Source organism: Diprion similis, chromosome 3 (assembly GCF_021155765.1).
Source record: "Diprion similis isolate iyDipSimi1 chromosome 3, iyDipSimi1.1, whole genome shotgun sequence".
NCBI classification, from domain to species: domain Eukaryota; kingdom Metazoa; phylum Arthropoda; class Insecta; order Hymenoptera; family Diprionidae; genus Diprion; species Diprion similis.
In genome coordinates this window covers 16,483,844-16,501,991 of record NC_060107.1, presented here as the reverse complement: position 1 = coordinate 16,501,991, position 18,148 = coordinate 16,483,844, and the positions used below count along the sequence as shown (strand labels likewise).

General features: G+C 35.7%; 2 protein-coding genes across 2 annotated transcripts in view; one reads left to right on the top strand and one right to left on the bottom strand.

The window, feature by feature from the left end:
- LOC124416725 (flotillin-2) overlaps positions 1-18,148 on the bottom strand; it is a 403,676-nt gene that overhangs the window by 313,191 nt on the left and 72,337 nt on the right. The window lies entirely within an intron of this gene.
- On the top strand, positions 1,873-5,567 carry LOC124416718 (glucose dehydrogenase [FAD, quinone]). The gene is made up of 3 exons (XM_046897980.1): positions 1,873-2,612; positions 4,196-4,739; positions 4,930-5,567. Exons 1-3 carry the CDS (start codon positions 1,873-1,875, stop codon positions 5,512-5,514), a joined length of 1,869 nt encoding a protein of 622 aa, XP_046753936.1. The 3' UTR covers positions 5,515-5,567.

The following is an 18,148-nucleotide window of genomic DNA, read 5'->3' as shown; positions in this document are numbered from 1 at the left end:
CACGGCAAGAGCAATTCTACATTCTACACAACAAACGAGATTAAATGATTAAAATTGAGATATATAAGGGACAAAATTGAGAATTCCAAAGCCTAAATATTTATCCGAACTAAGAGTAAAATATTTCGATTATGCACATGCTTATCAATTTGCGGATTTCATCATACTTTTTGTAATTCTGGTTCAGTCTGAATGCTAAATTTTTTTTCTTTCCAAAAATCTTCTTTTTCATATTGGATTCATATTATTCAATTTTATATTCCATTACTTAACTTCAGTTGAGGAGAAATATAAGCTGCAACAAGCAAACGAGCAGGTTACTAAAATGCGATAATGAACGATACAGATTATACGTCAATATCTTCTTATGTCTCGAACTTTCTCCACTCCCATGCTAATTTATACGCATTTGCGTATTACACGTCCATAGCGAGTCGCTGAATTACTGGTATCGTGATATTGATATGCAATTGCGCGTTTCGCCGGGTAACGATCAAGTGTAAATCAACCAGAGCATCCATATCAAAACTCGTCTATTTTTTGTTTCATTTTTCGTACTTGAGGTGCTTATAAAGACGCGTTGAACACTTCGAAAACGCGGGGATGCGAAAATCCTATACTGCTCAAGCGATCGGAGTAAAATTTGGACAGTCGTTGCCTTACTTTGGCAAAATGTGGAGCGTCTTTTTACTTTTTCAAAATTTAGAAAAAAATTTTACAGAATGGTTACCACCCACAGAAATTGGCCAAATTTTCACAGTTGCACTGAATGGATCGAACTATCCGATATGATGCCACTCGGCGGTGATAAAACACACATTTTGAGCGCAGTCCCATGAGATTTGATGGTGAAATGACGAAATGGCAGCTGATATGGTTTTCGATTGCAAAGTACACCGAAATCTCATTTTGGTGACATTTGTTACCGACATTACATGTATGCCGGTAATGCACGCGTGTAATGTCGGTAAAAAATTACCGGCATGCGTGAAAAGCCGGTAACAAATGTCGCCAAAATGAGATTTCGGTGTTCTTCATAATCGAAAACCAGATCAGCTGCCATTTCGTCATTTCATTTATACGTTTTCTGTGGTATACACAACTGTAACGAAAGGGAATGTCAATAACAACTAGACGCGGAGAAAAAATCTTCCTCAACCCCTTCAGTCACAGTGGGATGCTCAGCGTCCCAACTTCAAAAATTTCCGTATCCTTGCCTTATCACAGCTTATTTACTACTTTAAATGATCTTTGTTACTACGTATGACTATTTTAAATAAATGAAAAAAAATTTTTTTTAACATCTAAAAAATAATATAATTTGGAAAAATATAATTTGATAGTTTTTTCGATTTTGAATCAACCATATTGGATTTGTATATTATCAAATTCTGACTTCAGGTACGTGGTCAGCGACCCCAAAAACCTCCAAATAACAAGATTCGGCCAGAATCATCGAATTTTCATAGTTTTTTCAATTTTACATTCGCCATATTGGATCTGCCATCCTAGATTTGGACATTAGCAGATTCTGACATCAGATTCGTGATCAACGACCTCATAAACAACCGACCAACAAAATGTAGACAAAAATATTGAGTTGAAAGATGTAGGCAAAAAAGGGTTAAAGCATTTCTTCTCTCTGAATTTTCCAGACATAAGAAAACTGACTTCAGACAAAGGGCGAAACACTGAGAGCGCCGTGATACGATGAATTGCGTAACGATTGGCTGCGGGGGACTCGAAGATGTTCGGCAGCGTCCACCGGACTTAAAAAGTTGACAGTTCAAAAAAGAGGAGAACAAAAAACTTGCTCAACCAAAAAAACGTCCTCAGTAATCAAAAAGTCTATGTAATCAAAAATATCAAGAAATGGTGCTGAACGCAATTCTGGTTACGTCAGCACTGAAGGGTGCCGTGGGAACAAGTTTCTGGCTGCTGCCACTTCTACTGGCAGGACTGACGTACTTCCGGTACGACCTGGTTGACCCGGAGAGCAAGCCGATCGACCGATACCCGGTGGATTCGGAGTACGATTTCGTGGTCGTCGGTGGTGGTTCAGCCGGTGCTGTAGTGGCGAGCCGGTTGTCTGAAGTGCCGGAGTGGAAGGTGCTGCTACTGGAAGCGGGGCCGGACGAAAACGAGATAACGGACGTTCCTTCCTTATCGGCCTACTTGCAGCTGACGAAGCTGGACTGGCAGTACAAGACAGAACCGACGGGGATGGCGTGCTTGGCGATGAAGGGAGCGCGATGCAACTGGCCGAGGGGTAAAGTGCTGGGAGGATCGAGCGTCCTGAACTACATGCTCTACGTGCGAGGAAATCGGGAGGATTACGAGCACTGGGAGGCGCTGGGCAACCCGGGATGGGGCTACGAGCAAGCTCTGCACTACTTCAAAAAGTCCGAAGACAACAGAAATCCTTATCTGGCGAAGAGCCCCTACCATGGAACCGGGGGCTTGTTGACTGTTCAAGAAGCTCCGTGGCGCACGCCCCTCGTCGTCGCATTTGTCCAGGCTGGAGTCGAAATCGGCTACCAGAATCGAGACATTAACGGCGAACTTCAGACTGGTTTCATGATCGCTCAGGGCACCATAAGACGCGGGTCAAGGTTAGCACATTCGCTTTTTTATACACTATTGGAAAATGGCCTGATGACGTCAGAGCCTGGTTGTCAGCGCCATTTTGTTACCAGATAACCTAAGTTTTCAATTTTAATAGTGTCAAATCCTAATTTTTTGCATTTAAAATTAATCGAGTCACATAAATTAGTGAAACGTAATCAATGATGTACCGGTGCTAATAACCACACGCAAAAAACACGGTCAACTGTCAACTTGGTTGCATTAGTTTCATTTTTATCCACCAGATGACGGATCGCAAAGTGACAATCCAAATAGTGTATCATTTCGATTCTCATTCTTTACGATTTTCATCGAGATTTTCATGCATAATAAATAATTGTCAAGTATATGAAACAGGGGTAAAATTGTCTGACGAATCGATTGTCGCTTTTTATTTTGTAGAGTAATTTCTGAAACATGTTCAAAACATTTCAAAATCGTCCAAAAATGTTTCTTTCAGTGAAATAAAGGCTTTTTGAGTCCATTTTTTCGTTTTAAAGTAAACGGGATAGTATTGGGTACCACTCACTCACAATTTCAGGGTGTCTAGCATCAGTGACGTATCAAAGTCGCTGACAGGACTTATCTCAATTTAATTTTACTAACAAACTCACTTTTTTCATGAAAATTAGTCAAACATTCGACATCAGATGTAAAATAGTCCAATTTTTTTCGAGTTCAATTTTGCTACTCAATTACCTCGAATACCATTCTCTCAACACATGAAGGCAGAAACATTAATTTGAGAGTATTAACTGTTTTTAGTACTTATTTATATTTTTCATGAATTTTACGTAGTGCTCAACATCAATTAGTAGATTCTTAAAATTCCGTTGAAAACCAAATTTTTCGTCACTTTCATAACTTTTCACACTTAGCCCCTCAATTGTCTTACGAAACGTGATTTTCCACATTTCTAAAAATCGTACACTAGTGATGAAAGAAACACAAAAATTCCAGGACACATATTGGAATTCCCTGATATCTTCCGATTTTCCCATACGCATAGAAATTCCCTGACAATTCCCAGTTTTTGAGATTTTCCTGGCAGCTAGACACCTTGAATTTGTGATCATGGTCGAATAGATATGCTATTCGTACTAATTACTAAATATGTAATATGACACAACTTGTATTTGCAGTTTCGAGTTGAGTAGAATCTAATTTAGTGAATTTCGGTGGCTCATAAAATATAGGGTTGGCGGCAGTGGCATCTAACCACACACATTGAATTGCGCAGGCTACGTGAGCTCGACGCGCCGCTGGCATTGGTTATGCCAGTGCCAACCTTATGTCTGACCCACTGAACGAGAGGAATCAGATTCAAATTCATCCCGGTGTATAAACTCATGTGTCTCTACTTACGTGTCATATACGTTTCATAATTAGTAGGAAACATGTCATATATAAGTAAGGGTAATACAAACACGAATCACATTTGTACTTGATGTTTTCCTAATCACAAGATACCTACAACGTAACTCGTATTATATTTTTCTACTACAAAATACAAGTCTGATTCGTAATTCATAATTGACTAATTACAAATTTGCCTTCCACTAAACTCCAGGTGCTCAACGGCAAAGGCTTTCCTCAGACCAGTCAGGCTCAGACGGAACATTCATACCGCGATGAACGCACACGTGACTAAAGTCCTGATAGACCCTTTAACCTTAAGAGCCCTAGGAGTGGAATTCATTAGGAACGGTAAACGCCACGTAGTCAGGGCCAGAAAAGAAGTAATTCTATCAGCCGGAGCCATAAACTCTCCGCAGATTTTAATGCTCTCCGGAATCGGACCCAAGGAACACCTTCGGCACATCGGAGTCCCAGTGCTGATGGACCTAAAGGTGGGCGACAACCTGCAGGACCACGTTGCGATGGGAGGTCTGACCTTCCTGGTCGACAAGCCGGTGGCAATAGTCCAGGACCGGTTCTCCCCGGTTGGAATGGCGATGCGATACCTCGCGGAGGGCGCAGGGCCAATGACGACCCTGGGGGGAGTAGAAGGCCTGGCCTTCGTTAACACGAAGTTTGCGAACGAGTCCGGGACCTGGCCAGACGTCCAATTCCATATGGCGCCAGCCTCGATAAACTCGGACGCTGGAGCGCAGGTGAGCATTACCGGGGAGCGGACTTATTACAATTAAATCACATTATACAGGACTGGAGAGGTTTTCGTCCCAGTTATTTATTTTTTTCTTGTTATGTATATACCATCACCTCAATATGGGAACAGAAAAAACAAATTTGTTACCATATATTCGGTGCAATCGACTAATTGCAATTTTCTCTATCACGCAGGTGAGACGAATCTTTGGACTGACTGATAGAGTATACGACACGGTGTACAAACCGATAGCTAACAAAGATGCCTGGACAATAATGCCACTGTTGTTGCGGCCGCGGTCCAGAGGGACAGTGCGACTGCGAAGTTCCAACCCTTTTCACAAGCCCATTATCAACGCGAACTACTTCTCGGACCCAAGAGACGTCGCGGTGCTCATCGAGGGAGTCAAGATCGCCATGAGGGTCAGCGAGGCGGAGGTTTTCCGGCAGTTTGGCTCTCGAGTTCATCGTCGGAAGCTCCCCGGGTGTCAGCATCTAAGGTTCGCGTCTGATGCTTACTGGGAATGCCAGATCAGACACATTTCCATGACCATTTATCACCCCGTTGGGACAGCTAAAATGGGACCGAGAAGTGATCGCAATGCGGTTGTTGATCCTGAGCTCAAAGTTCATGGTGTCAAAGGACTTCGTGTCATCGATGCTTCCATTATGCCGACAATAACAAGTGGAAATACCAATGCTCCGGTTATTATGATCGCTGAGAAGGGAGCTGATCTCATTAAGAGCGACTGGCTCGCTGGCAATGTTGGGAAAACATGACCACTCGTCACGATTTAAGGAATAGATTTTCTGATTGGGGTCGATGAAGTTTAGAAGATTGATGGAACTTTCCTATTTTTGAGGAAATCGTTGATTTGCAACCTTAGGATTATACGTATCTGAAATTCGATTTAGCTATACAGCCAAACAAAACATTAGATTGCACAGAGAAAGGATTCCTTAACTATACCAACAAGGAAGGTATTCTAGGTTGATCTTTCCGATTTGATTTCTTTTGTAACATATTATAGTGGACTGAAAACTGAGCGACATGTATTTTTATCTACCAATTAACGATATAAGGGGGTGAAACCACCCTTCAAAGTAGGGCACGGCTGTTTTTTTTTTTCAATTGACACAATTATATTCGCCATTTCTCGTTATGAGAAAACTTTTCCAGTTGGATTATTAGAAAAATATTATGTTTTGTGGATGAAACTGCAAAATCGCCCCTTGACATGCCTTACTTTAGAGGGTGGTATTACCCTCTTAAAGTGTTTAATGGCAGATAAAAAAAATTAAGTGTCGCTTAGTTTTTAGTCTACTATAACATGTTACAAAAAAAATCAAATCGGAGAAATCGATCTGACATACCTTGCTTGTAAGTATGGCAAGTAAGCATAAAATGATATAAATAGTTATTTTTCATAATTCATTTAATTGTTTAACGATTCGTTACATTACGGTAACGTGGTTGACTTCAACCTCATATTTTATTCCAGCTTTTTTAATGTGCCCGGTGTACAGTCTGATCCAAAAGGTACCCAAACGAGAAAATTAAATCAGAGATATTTTTGGTGGAGATCGGTATTGAAACCAATTGAAAACTGTGAATTTTGAATAATAATTTTCAACAATTCGAAAGTGGAGATGGTTCGCGATAGCAAGAATCTTTTGTTTGTGCCAAATTCGTAAAATTTTAAAAATCCAGATTAGCACTATGTCAGAAAAATTTTGATGACTGTGCTTTTTTCGTACGATTCAGTTTGTTTGTTTGTTTGGTTTTTTCCATACTGAAAATATTTCGTTTTGAACAATTTAAACTCGATTAAATTCAAATTCACTTGCAGTTGTCCAATTTTTACTGGACTGTACACTTCGTAGTAATTTTTTAAACGAGCCAGTACAAAGCTTATGTAATGATGCTGTATTATCATTTGAATCGACAGAGTTGGATTAGTTAGGATATTACGTTATACCTTAACGGAAGAAATCCTCAATTTGGGAGTACATTCGTTTACCCAATTCATAGGCAATGTTAAATTCCCATGAAGAAATAGTTAAGGGCACAAATTTACTCCCAAGTTGAGGGTGTTTTCTTCAAGTGTATTGTTGACACAAAGTGATATATTACGCATGTGCTAATAATTTCAAGTGTATATATAATTTTCTTGTAAAGTGTACATGATTGTATATATGTATGTATCACGATGGGCTAAAAAATGACTCCTTTTTTTCGCTTGTCACCGTGAAAATATCGTTCAAGTTGTTGAAAAAAAAAATTCTGTCAAAGTTTAAGCTCTTAATATTAATATTAACAGATGCTGATTTGCGATTTTCCATTTCCTGTTTAAATAACAAAGAAAATTTCTTCAAAAAAGGTCTCTTGTGATTTTTTCGTAAATCTACTGGTTCAAAAGTTGATAAGAATATAAATTTTGTACAACAGTTTAGGTTAAAAACTTATTTCTTGTTAAATAATCGGATATTTCGGGAAAATTTCAATGTTTCAGCAAAGAAGATAACATGAACCTTAAGAAATACTATATTTTTTTCATTTTTCAACTATTATTTCATAGTGAAAATGGAAAAAATCGTGAAATTTAACACAACTAATTTTTAACCTTAAATAACTTTTGTACCAGATGATTTATGAAACAATCGCAAGAGATCTTTTTTGTAAATCGTTCAATTTCCTACAAAAATATGTATTACCCTTTACGATACGCCAATCCGTTGTTGAGTAATAAAATTCCAAAATAGAAAAAAAATTCCTGTGTTATTTAAAAGGAAACTGGAAAATCGCAAATAGACACCTCTTAATATTAATATGAAGTGCTCAAATTCTGACAGAATTTTTTTTTTTGTCATCTTGAGCGATACTTTTATGGTGACTAACGAAAAAATAGTCATTTTTTTGGCCCATCCTAATATATATATATCTATATATTATATTTCCCCCAGGAGAAGTGCCATAATGTGTATATAGGAAACAAAATAAGCGAATTAATCATAAGTTAATACTGTTGGAAATAAATCAAGTATTTTCAAATTTCCAACCGGAATTTTGATAATTTATCAATTTTCCAATAAAATATTTTTCTGTTATGAAATCAAAGAAGTTAAGAAAATTTTGAAAGAATCAGGTAAAAATCTCATTCACGAGTTTTACATAATTTTTATAATTTTATATCAGTTAGTATAAATTAAAAATATTTTAACAACAGAGAATTTTTGCAAAAAAAAAGAAAATACATCCAACGGTTAGTTATAAAGAATAGAATTGATGCTTTAGAATAAGTATTTGTTATTTTGTTTTGTTTTGTATTGTGTTGAATGTTTTTGTTTTTTTTCACTCATTAGATGTGTAGATATCACCGATGTTAAACGCTTCTAAGAAACAAATGGTTGTTATTAATTAAGGATATACTTAAACGAAGTAATATTTGCTATTGCGCAATTGGCAAAAAAATATATTTGTGTAATCAAATGGCATCTATCTTTTGACAACTGTACATAGGTATAATAAAAATCTACTTTATACCCTGTTAGGATATTTAAAAAAAATTTTATGTGTTCATTCGTAAGTCATAATTTTCATAATTGGATAAATAATTTCAGAAACATTCAATGCGGTCAGAAATTTTATTTATTCCCAAGCAAAGCGATATTTAACCATTTCAAATTCAAGTCAAAAATCTCTTTAGCCACTTTGAAAATAATTTCAGACCATTTAGAGTATCGTCTTTACTGTTCTATCCAGACACTAAATTCGTTCATCTGACATAAATTTTATTTGTTATTATAAGTTGTTTCAAGTTCAAAGTTTATTCACAGCGAGAAAACTTTAATCGACCGTTGAATTATTGTCTTTCGCAGATTTCTCTGAAGCAAGGTCAGGGTAAGTAAAAGAATTTTAAAAACCGTATATGATGATTATAAATATTCATATTCATTCAATTATAAAAAAAAAGGATAGAGAAGAACATCAAGCAAATTATAATAATAAATGGTTGCAATGCAAATTTGGTGAACTGTTTTCGAGCTAATGAGATGGTAGGAGATAATAATTACGTCGTAAATCTGAAAAATAAAATATCTTAGATATCCGGATGAATCGATGCTAATGGATTTTTCCATTCGTTTAAAAATAAGATTGTAGTCTAAATTTGAATGGGAATGAGAAATTCCGAAGCTTGAAGGATTTTCTGACTTCCATAAATATTTAAACTCTTATCAGGATTTAAAATTTGTTTTCAATGATCCCAGAGCAAGAAGATAATCATTAATTATTCATAATTCATTTAAGTAAGAAAAAAGTATGGCATAAATTTTTCCGCTCGTACAAAATTAATTAGATTAATTCGTCACGTTAATTAACGAATGAACTTAAGGAAGGAGGTAAACAAGGATATTTCGACTTTAAACTTCGAATGTAAAGAACGGCTTTCTCGTATATCTCGATCACTTTATTTTCAACGATTCAATCATACGTTATGCAGATTTTATTGTACCGAATACGGAAAAGCAACAAAACGTGCGTTCACAGAAGGTCGATTATTTTATTTTCTTATTTTTATTTTTCTAAACTAATCGAGCATTTGAAGCGATTCCGGATCATAATTTCTTCTCGCCGAATTGACCATGAGACAAAAATTACAGGGTGTTGAATAATTCAGACTACAAAATGTGTTGCGTAGCGAATTCATAGCAAAACCGCCAAGGATACAACAGAGGATAAGATTTATGAGACTTGCCGTAAGCTTCTCGATTTGAAAGCCATACGTATTTGTCCACAGAAAGTATAAAGTTTGTTATATTTGAATAAAAGAGAGCAAAAAAAAAAAAAAAATGGATTCGATAATTAAGGTCATGTAGTACTCCTACCCTTACCGACCGAGCTCACATTATTTTGTCGATTTTCAGGATATGGATAAATATTTTGAATTCCGCTACACATGTGCGACGCACCGTAGAAATTTGAACCTTTATCGTTCGTTTGCTCATTTAATATACGAAAAAAAGGGTGAGTTTGCTCGGTCGGTAAAGGTATGAGTACTGCATGACAATTTTAGAATTGAAATTACACATCTCAAAGGAAAGGTAATTCGAACGATTTGTATGCTGCAAAATCGTTAATATTCAGCAAAATCTGATTATCACAAATACATATAAAATTTCTCCTTAGCTTTTTATTGATATTTTTCAACCGGTTTTACCTCTACGTATAGATACATATATATATTTATTTATCTAATGAATATTATACATCCCATGTGTTATTGGAAATTGTAATACATTCCAGTTTTTTTTTTTTTTTTTTTTTTTTTTCTTTGTTTATTTTTATTATTATTATAGAGGCAAGTGGGCTGATGAGTGATGTGAATTTCCCAAATATCGCTGATATTTGTAGTGCAGATTAATCGCGAAAGATTTTTACAGCGATTTATTTATTTTTCTTTTTTTTCGAAGGTCTCGTTGTGGTTGCCAACTGTCTAATTATACAGTCATCGCCCTTGTGGAATCAGAAAATATATATATTCGATTCTACAATCGATCGCGGAAGAATGAGTAAGCGGTACTGGGTTTTTTTTTTTTTTTTTTTTTTTCTTATTTCATTCGATCTCGGCGAACTTACGTACGTAATTTTGGGAAACGAACGCTTGGCTCACCGCAGATCAAACGGAATTCCCACTTATGAACAATGAAAAATACTGCCAATCACGATTAATTGTAAGACTCGAGTGTTATTGGGATGATAATATTATTCATTTTATGAACCAAGAAGGTGTTGCTTTTTTTCCTTTATTCATTTAATAAACTCTTGACAATATTTGACTGATCGAACAAAGTTTTGGAATAACTGAAAGTAAGCTGAGGCGTGAAGGAAAATTATTGTATAAAAGAAACGAGGATACAAAAATCTCTGCATTTTCAATAGAGAGTTTTTTCACTGTTTTTTTTTTTTAATGATCTCAGAGAAATAAAATTTTTTTTTTTTTTACAATTTATTCAACGAAACCGTTCGTTTGATGTCAATTAATGATCTGATGATTCATTTCCGTTACGAATAAATAAATTTTCGACAAGTTCCGTGAGTATGATTTTTTATTTTTTATCTTTTATTTATTTCAGCTTTGATAAATGATAGTAATCAAAGAAATACCTCTTCAATAACACGAAAAAAAATAATGCAAAGTTTTTTAAATGATTGAAACCTCTAATTAAACTTTGTTTATTCGAATTTATGGGTTTTCGATTATGTTGATTGATTTTGGGATTTTTTTGGAATTTTACGATGTGATAAAACCGAACGATGACTAAACCGGGGGAAAATGAATTATCAATTGAATCTCGATGATATCGTTTTCGAAATTTATAAAATCGTTTTCACGAGGATTTTTGGAAGAATTCGAAACAGCTGGAGAATAATTTCACATCGCTAAAACAGAACGCGACTGATAGTCACATTTGATCGATTTTTCAAACGGTAATTGATGTCAATTCGTGTCATGTTATAAACGTATTATATTTTTTTGTTTTTGTGGTTTCTAAGTTGCAAAGTGAATTTTTTTTGGTAGATATTCTAACCAAATCCAACCGATTACGTAAGCATAAACTTGGGCTTCGCAATAGACTATTAGCTAAGCTTCTAGCTCCGCAGTTCATGAAAACATTTCGAAAAAACATTTTTACTGAGTTAAATAACTGTGAAACACACGAACATCATTTTCATTCATTAAAATACAGGAATTGGATCAGTGTCCAAAAAATTTCCCAGTGATATCCAATATGCAAAGATAACTTGAGTTTGACTGAACTCCAAGTGATTCGTAAGCGTTCGAAGTTTTTCAACATCTCACTGGTTTCCAAGCGATTTTTAGTACTAAATTACATTTTGAATTCTAGTGATATCCAATAGCTAATTTGTCAAGTAAATAGCCCTGGATGATGATGTTTGACGTCCTGCAACTAGTCCTAGATATTTGAAGACGCTAGCTTTTCACGTGGACGTAATATCGATTCTAATCCAGGAAGAGGTCTCACTATCCAAAATCTAGAAAAAATGATTTGATATTCAGAAAATCATGGCTTTGGGTGACAATTTTCGTTAAAAATTATACTGATATCATATTCCTGTGATGCTAATGAATTTCGGTATCGATTCATTATTTCTATGAACTCCGTTTTGGCTTTGAGCGATTTTTTTTCCCATAAAAATGTATTATATAAAACAGAGCACCATACGTTTTACACATATTTTCTCTCAGAGTCAAATGCCGCAATTGACCGTAGAAGCGGAGAAACATGTGACAATATTTTCACCGTATGGGCTTCTCTTCGCAGTGACGAGATTGCATCGCCCACGTGTTTTTTTTATGCTTAGCGCGGACACTTTTGTGTCTCTTCGTGGAAGGAATATTAGATGGGGGAAAAATTTTTCCGAAAATTTAAACTGCTTGTGATTACGTTAGCGATTTTATTTACACATAAATCGTGATTTACGATTATTCACTCGAATATTTCCATCAGTTTTATTTTTTCACTCGATTTTCGACTCGTACAAAATATTGTAAAGGAAAATGGGTGTCAAAATTTACGACCGCTATTATTGAAGTGAGATTCATTAAAATCTAGAATTATTCGTGCATTTGATTAACGCATCGGCAACTTATATTAACCGCAGAATTGTTTTTATCGAGCTGCATATAATAATATACTAACACAGAATAAGCGTACAGGAATAATTGCAAGGATAAAATGACCAAGTATTAAAAGGTGAAGAATCTCGTTTCACGGTATTTTCAAAAAAATACAAACGACGCCTTCGAAAGTGTAAGAAATATTTTCAAAGAAATACGCAAATGAATCTTCGGAAATTTTATACACAAAGTAACATTTTGTTCAGACTGATATGAACAAGTGAGAAGATTACATTCGAAGGTTGGAAGAAGCGCAAGTCGGTGCTTATAAGATCCCCAAAATTAATCTCGAATGTCAAAAAATGCCAAAAGGATATTCTGCTATGAATCGAATGAAATATATGTTTGAGGATTGGTAAGGTTCCTCGTACAATTTTCGAAGCAGATCGTGATCGGAGAAGTTGAAATTTGTGTGGTGAAAATTGAATTACCGCACTAATTCAGCTGTTAAACCTACTCACTGTTTGCGTGCAAAGTAAAAATTTGTATAGCTCAAGCACCGGGGAATTTACAGAGACCTTAAAAAGTGGGTGATTATATTTTATATATTTTCTAGGACCAGCGAAAAAGAATTCGGTAAGTCCAGAACTAAATCAGCTGAAGAAATAACTGTATTTGTAGTCATTCTTTTTTTTATGGAATAACCCAACAAACCGACTCCCAACTAAAAGAATTCCGTGCAATCATTTTAATTTATGCTAATATTGACTGCTAATAAAATCGACCGATGCTTTTTTCATCTACTATTTTCACATGCGCGTCACTAATCGCCAAATATTAATTGATACGTACCGAAATCATTTTAATTTACGTGATAAAATATGGGAATGTTGGGCCCTAATTGCTTTTTGCAATAATTATCTAAAAAATGAAGCAGAAATGTAAAAGCGGAGAGCAATGGAATCCTTCTCAGGACGTTTGGACTTTACCATGGGCTGAGAACAAATTTGGTATAAAATAAGCGTAGGCAATGAATCGGCGAGACAAGGCGGACAATTACGTGTATATATATATTAGACTGTATCAAAAAAATTGACTATTTTTTTTTTAATGGTATACTGAAAATATTGTTCAAGATGACGAATCTACTCCTTCAAAAGTTATTTGAGGTCCTTTGCTGATGTTTGACCTCAAATAACTTTTGAAGGAGTAGACTTATCGTAAAATGACAAGAGACCTTTTTTGTAGAACGTTCAATTTCCCACAAAAACATGTTTGTGAATTTTCTGTACAACGCGTCGTTATCTAGTTATAAAAATCGCAAGGAGCGCAAGAACCATTTTTGCCACATTATTCTTATGGAAAGTAGAAAATTGCGATGAGGCACCTCTAAATATCAATATTAAAATCTGAAATTTTTATGGTATTTCTTTTTCGTCATCTTGAACAATATTTTCAGTATACCATTAAAAAAAAAATAGTAAATTTTTTAGATACGGTCTAATATATATATATATATATATACACCCAGTACCCGCGGACCACCGGGCACTGACGGATTCCTGGAAAAAAAATAAGACAAAAATTACTCGTGACAGTTTTTTTTACAGCAACGATTTTTGAGTTAGAGCCGTTTCAAGTCCACCAATCACGGCGCAGATGGGACCGAGCGCGCGAGCCACGTGCGAGGCTAGTGTAGCTGACAATGAGCCTGATGCAGCGTACGCTAGCCTCGCGCTAGGCTCGTGCGCCGGGCCCAATCTGCGCACCTCTCTATGCGAAAAAAATATCTCAAACAATTCTTGGAGAATTATTTTACCAGCAAAATCATCTGAAATTCATGCGAAGTGATAGTCTGTCGTATCGATCTCAGATCCAAGGGCTTAAAAGTACTTTCTGTAGAAAATAGACGCAGTTAGATGAGATAAAAGTTAAACCAGTTATACGAGTTGTAGCGAATAATGATAAACGTTCGATTGACGAATTCAATTGTCGTAGTAAATACATTTGAACGCTTCGTGAATAATTATAGTATCTAGATGTGTTTTGTATGGGTCGCTTGCGACAAGGAAAAAGTAAGATACAGGAATCAAAACGTGACTAGCTACATGAATTTTTATTTATCGTCAGACGAAAATAAATTCTGCCTTGCTTACTTAAGGCGCAATGCTTCGCTAATGTGAAAAAAATATTATAGAATACTCGTCTTTTGACAGAATCTGGCTTTTAAAATGGTGTCAAGAGCAGCCGGGAAGTCGAGCAGCAGACTTAATAGAGTGGGTTAAAAAATGCAAAGACCAAGAGTCGACGGGACCAAGTCCCGAAAGCCAAATCATCGACTGTTAAGAACTTAGATAAACCTTAATTACGAAAAAGTTGTCTTATGGAAAAATAAATATTGAGAATGCAAAAGTCGATAAATAAATTCACACCGAAAGTTTTTCCTTGAGAATGGGCAAGAGTGCAAAGCGAAAATTGACGAATCCCAGTTTATCAAAAACGACTGACCAAAGAATCGAAAGGTCGAAATCCCGAAACCCATTAATACAGAATGGACAGAATACCGAGAAGCTGCGAGACGTCAGAAACACATTTATTCTTTCCAACGTGACCAGTTGCAGCTAACAGATGACGTTACGCTTGTCAAGTGACACGAGGGCGCGAACGTGAATTTGGAAGACGATTTAATGTAATGATGTATTGCATAAATCGAACGTACGGGAAAAAAAATTACTGTTTGAATATTATTAAAAATATGTTTGCTATTTCTTTGCGTTCTGTTTTTCTTTAAAGAGACAGACAATTGTCTGGTATAAAACTGGAATCGAGTTGACGAATTTCACGAATTCCTAATTTTCACGAGAAACGGTATTTCGGACTTTCGTTTAAATGCCAGAAATCAAAAGAAGCGATAAAATGTATTTGTTACGAGAATTGAATTCATTAATCAAACGTTTATCATTATTCGTTACAACTCGTATAACTAATTCAACTTTTATTCGATCAAATTGCGTCAATTTTGTGCAAAAAGTATTTTTGAATTCACGGATCTGATTGTGAGACCGATAAGACAAAGATTGCTTGTAAAAAAAATTTCTACTAATTGCTTGAGACATTTTTCTCGCATAGAAAGGGTCTAGCCGAATAAAAATGGTGAATCAGCCTCCACGGACTTTTGTGGTACCGATTTTTTTGAAAGTTCCGAACCTGAAAAAAAAATTTATGCCAAATTAGTCTCCCAGGTCGATTCCGAAGAGTCCTCGTGCTGAAAAACGGTTTTTTCGATTTTTGCAGTTTTTAAGAACCAAAAGGCGACCGAAAAATCTGTAAAAATTCTAATAAATCAGAAACATCTTGACGTTCAAGGGAAAAATTTTTCCAATGTAGCAGTCCGCAACTTTTTTCTTCGATAAATATTTTTCGAGTTGTACGGTTTTTTTTCTATTTTTAAATGAATGCGGTGAAAAAACTGAACTATTTCACGAAAAATATTGTCTGTGAGGAATCAGTAAGGTTGAAAAAAGTGGCTCGAATCACATGAAATAAAATGATTTCAATACGTATCAATCAAGATTTGGCGATTAGTGACGCGCACGTGACGACAGTAGATAAAAAAAGCATAAAATATCGGATGTCGGCTCTTATTGGCATTTTTTACAACCGTAAAAATTTCGCATAATTCTTTTAGTCGTCAGAACGAATCGGTTTGTTGGGGTTTTCCATAAAAAAATAATAACTACTAATTCATTGATTCCTTCAGTTAATTTCGTTCTGGACTCTCCGAATTCTTTTTTGCTGGCACTGAAAAATAGATAAAATATAATCACCTACTTTTTAAGGTCTCTGTAAATTCCCCGATGCTTGAGCTATAAAAATTTTTGCTTCGCATGCAACGAATAGGTTTAATGACTGAATTAGTACGGTACTTCAATTTTCACCACACAAATTCCAACTTCTCCGATCACGATCTGTTTCGAAAATTGTACGGGGAACGTTACCAATCCTCAATCATATATTTCATTCGATTCATCGCAGAATATCCTTTTGGCATTTTTTGACATTCGAGATTAATTTTGGGGATCTTATAAGCACCGACTTGCGCTTCTTCCAACCTTCGAATGTAATCTTCTCACTTGTTCATATCAGTCTGAACAAAATGTTACTTTGTGTATAAAATTTCCGAAGATTCATTTGCGTATTTCTTTGAAAATATTTCTTACACTTTCGAAGGCGTCGTTTGTATTTTTTTGAAAATACCGTGAAACGAGATTCTTCACCTTTTAACACTTGGTCATTTTATCCTTGCAATTATTCCTGTACGCTTATTCTGTGCTAATATATTATTATAGGCAGCTCGATAAAAACAATTCTGCGGTCAATGTAAGTTGACGATGCGTTAATCAAATGCACGAATAATTCTAGATTTTAATGAATCTCACTTCAATAATAGCGGTCGTAAATTTTGACACCCATTTCCCTATACAATATTTTGTATGGGTCGAAAATCGAGTGAAAAAATAAAACTGATGGAAATGTTCGAGTGAAGAATCGTAAATCACGATTTATGTGTAAATAAAATCGCTAACGTAATCACAAGCAATTTCAATTTTCGGAAAAATTTTTCCCCCATCTAATATTCGTTTCACGAAGAGACACGAAAGTATCCGCACTAAGCATAAAAAAAAACACGTGGGCGATGCAATCTCGTCACTGCGAAGAGAAGCCCATACGGTGAAAATATTTTCACATGTTTCTCCGCTTCCACGATCAATTGCGGCATTTGACTCGGAGAGAAAAGATGTGTAAACCGTATGGTGCTCTGTTTTGTATAATCTATTTTTATGTGAAAAAAAATCGCTCAAAGCCAAAACGAAGTTCATAGAAATAATGAATCGATACCGAAATTCATAAAAATCACAGGAATCTGATGTTAATATAGTTTTTAATGAAAATTGTCACCCAAAGCCATGATTTTCTAAATATCAAATCATTTTTTCTAGATTTTGGATAGTGAGACCTCTTCCTGAATTAGGACTAGTTGCAGGACGTCAAACATCATCATTCAAGCCTATTCACTTGACAAATTAGCTGCTGGATATCACTGGAATTCAAAGTGTCATTTCATACGGAAAATCGTTGGGAAATCAGTGTGACGATGAGAAACTTTGAAGGTTTACGAATCACTTAGAGCTCAGTCAAATTCCAGATATCTTTTCTTTACGTCCGATTTATTCAATACATCGTTACATTAAATCGTCTTCCAAATTCACGTTCGCGCCCTCGTGTCACTTGACAAGCGTAACGTCATCTGTTAGCTGCAACTGGTCACGATGGAAAGAATAAATGTGCTTCTGACGTCTCGCAGCTTCTCGGTATTCTGTGCATTCTGTATTAATGGGTTTCGGGACTTCGACCTTTCGATTCTTTGGTCAGTCGTTTTTGATAAACTGGGATTAGTCAATTTTCGAAAAGGCATGATATTTGAAACGCCGACTTTTTACTGTCCGGAATATTTGCAATTAAAAGTTTTGCACTTTGCAATCTTGCCCATTCTCAAAAAAAACTTTCGGTGTAAATTTATTTATCGACTTTTGCATTCTCAATATTTATTTTTCCATAATACAACTTTTCGTAATTAAGGTTTATCTACGTTTTCAACAGTCGGTGATTTGGCTTTCGGGTTTTGGTCCCGTCGACTTTTGGTCTTTTGCATGTTCGTACCCCGCCCATTAAGAAGGTAGATGCAGAAATCCAGCAAATTTTGGGACAGT

Excerpts from the sequence above, each read along its gene's own strand:
- LOC124416718 (XM_046897980.1), top strand. The coding sequence starts at position 1,873 with ATGGTGCTGAACGCAATTCTGGTTACGTCAGCACTGAAGGGTGCCGTG. Across the intron at positions 2,613-4,195 it reads ACCATAAGACGCGGGTCAAG|GTGCTCAACGGCAAAGGCTT; the intron begins GTTAGCACATTC and ends ACTAAACTCCAG. Across the intron at positions 4,740-4,929 it reads ACTCGGACGCTGGAGCGCAG|GTGAGACGAATCTTTGGACT; the intron begins GTGAGCATTACC and ends TCTATCACGCAG.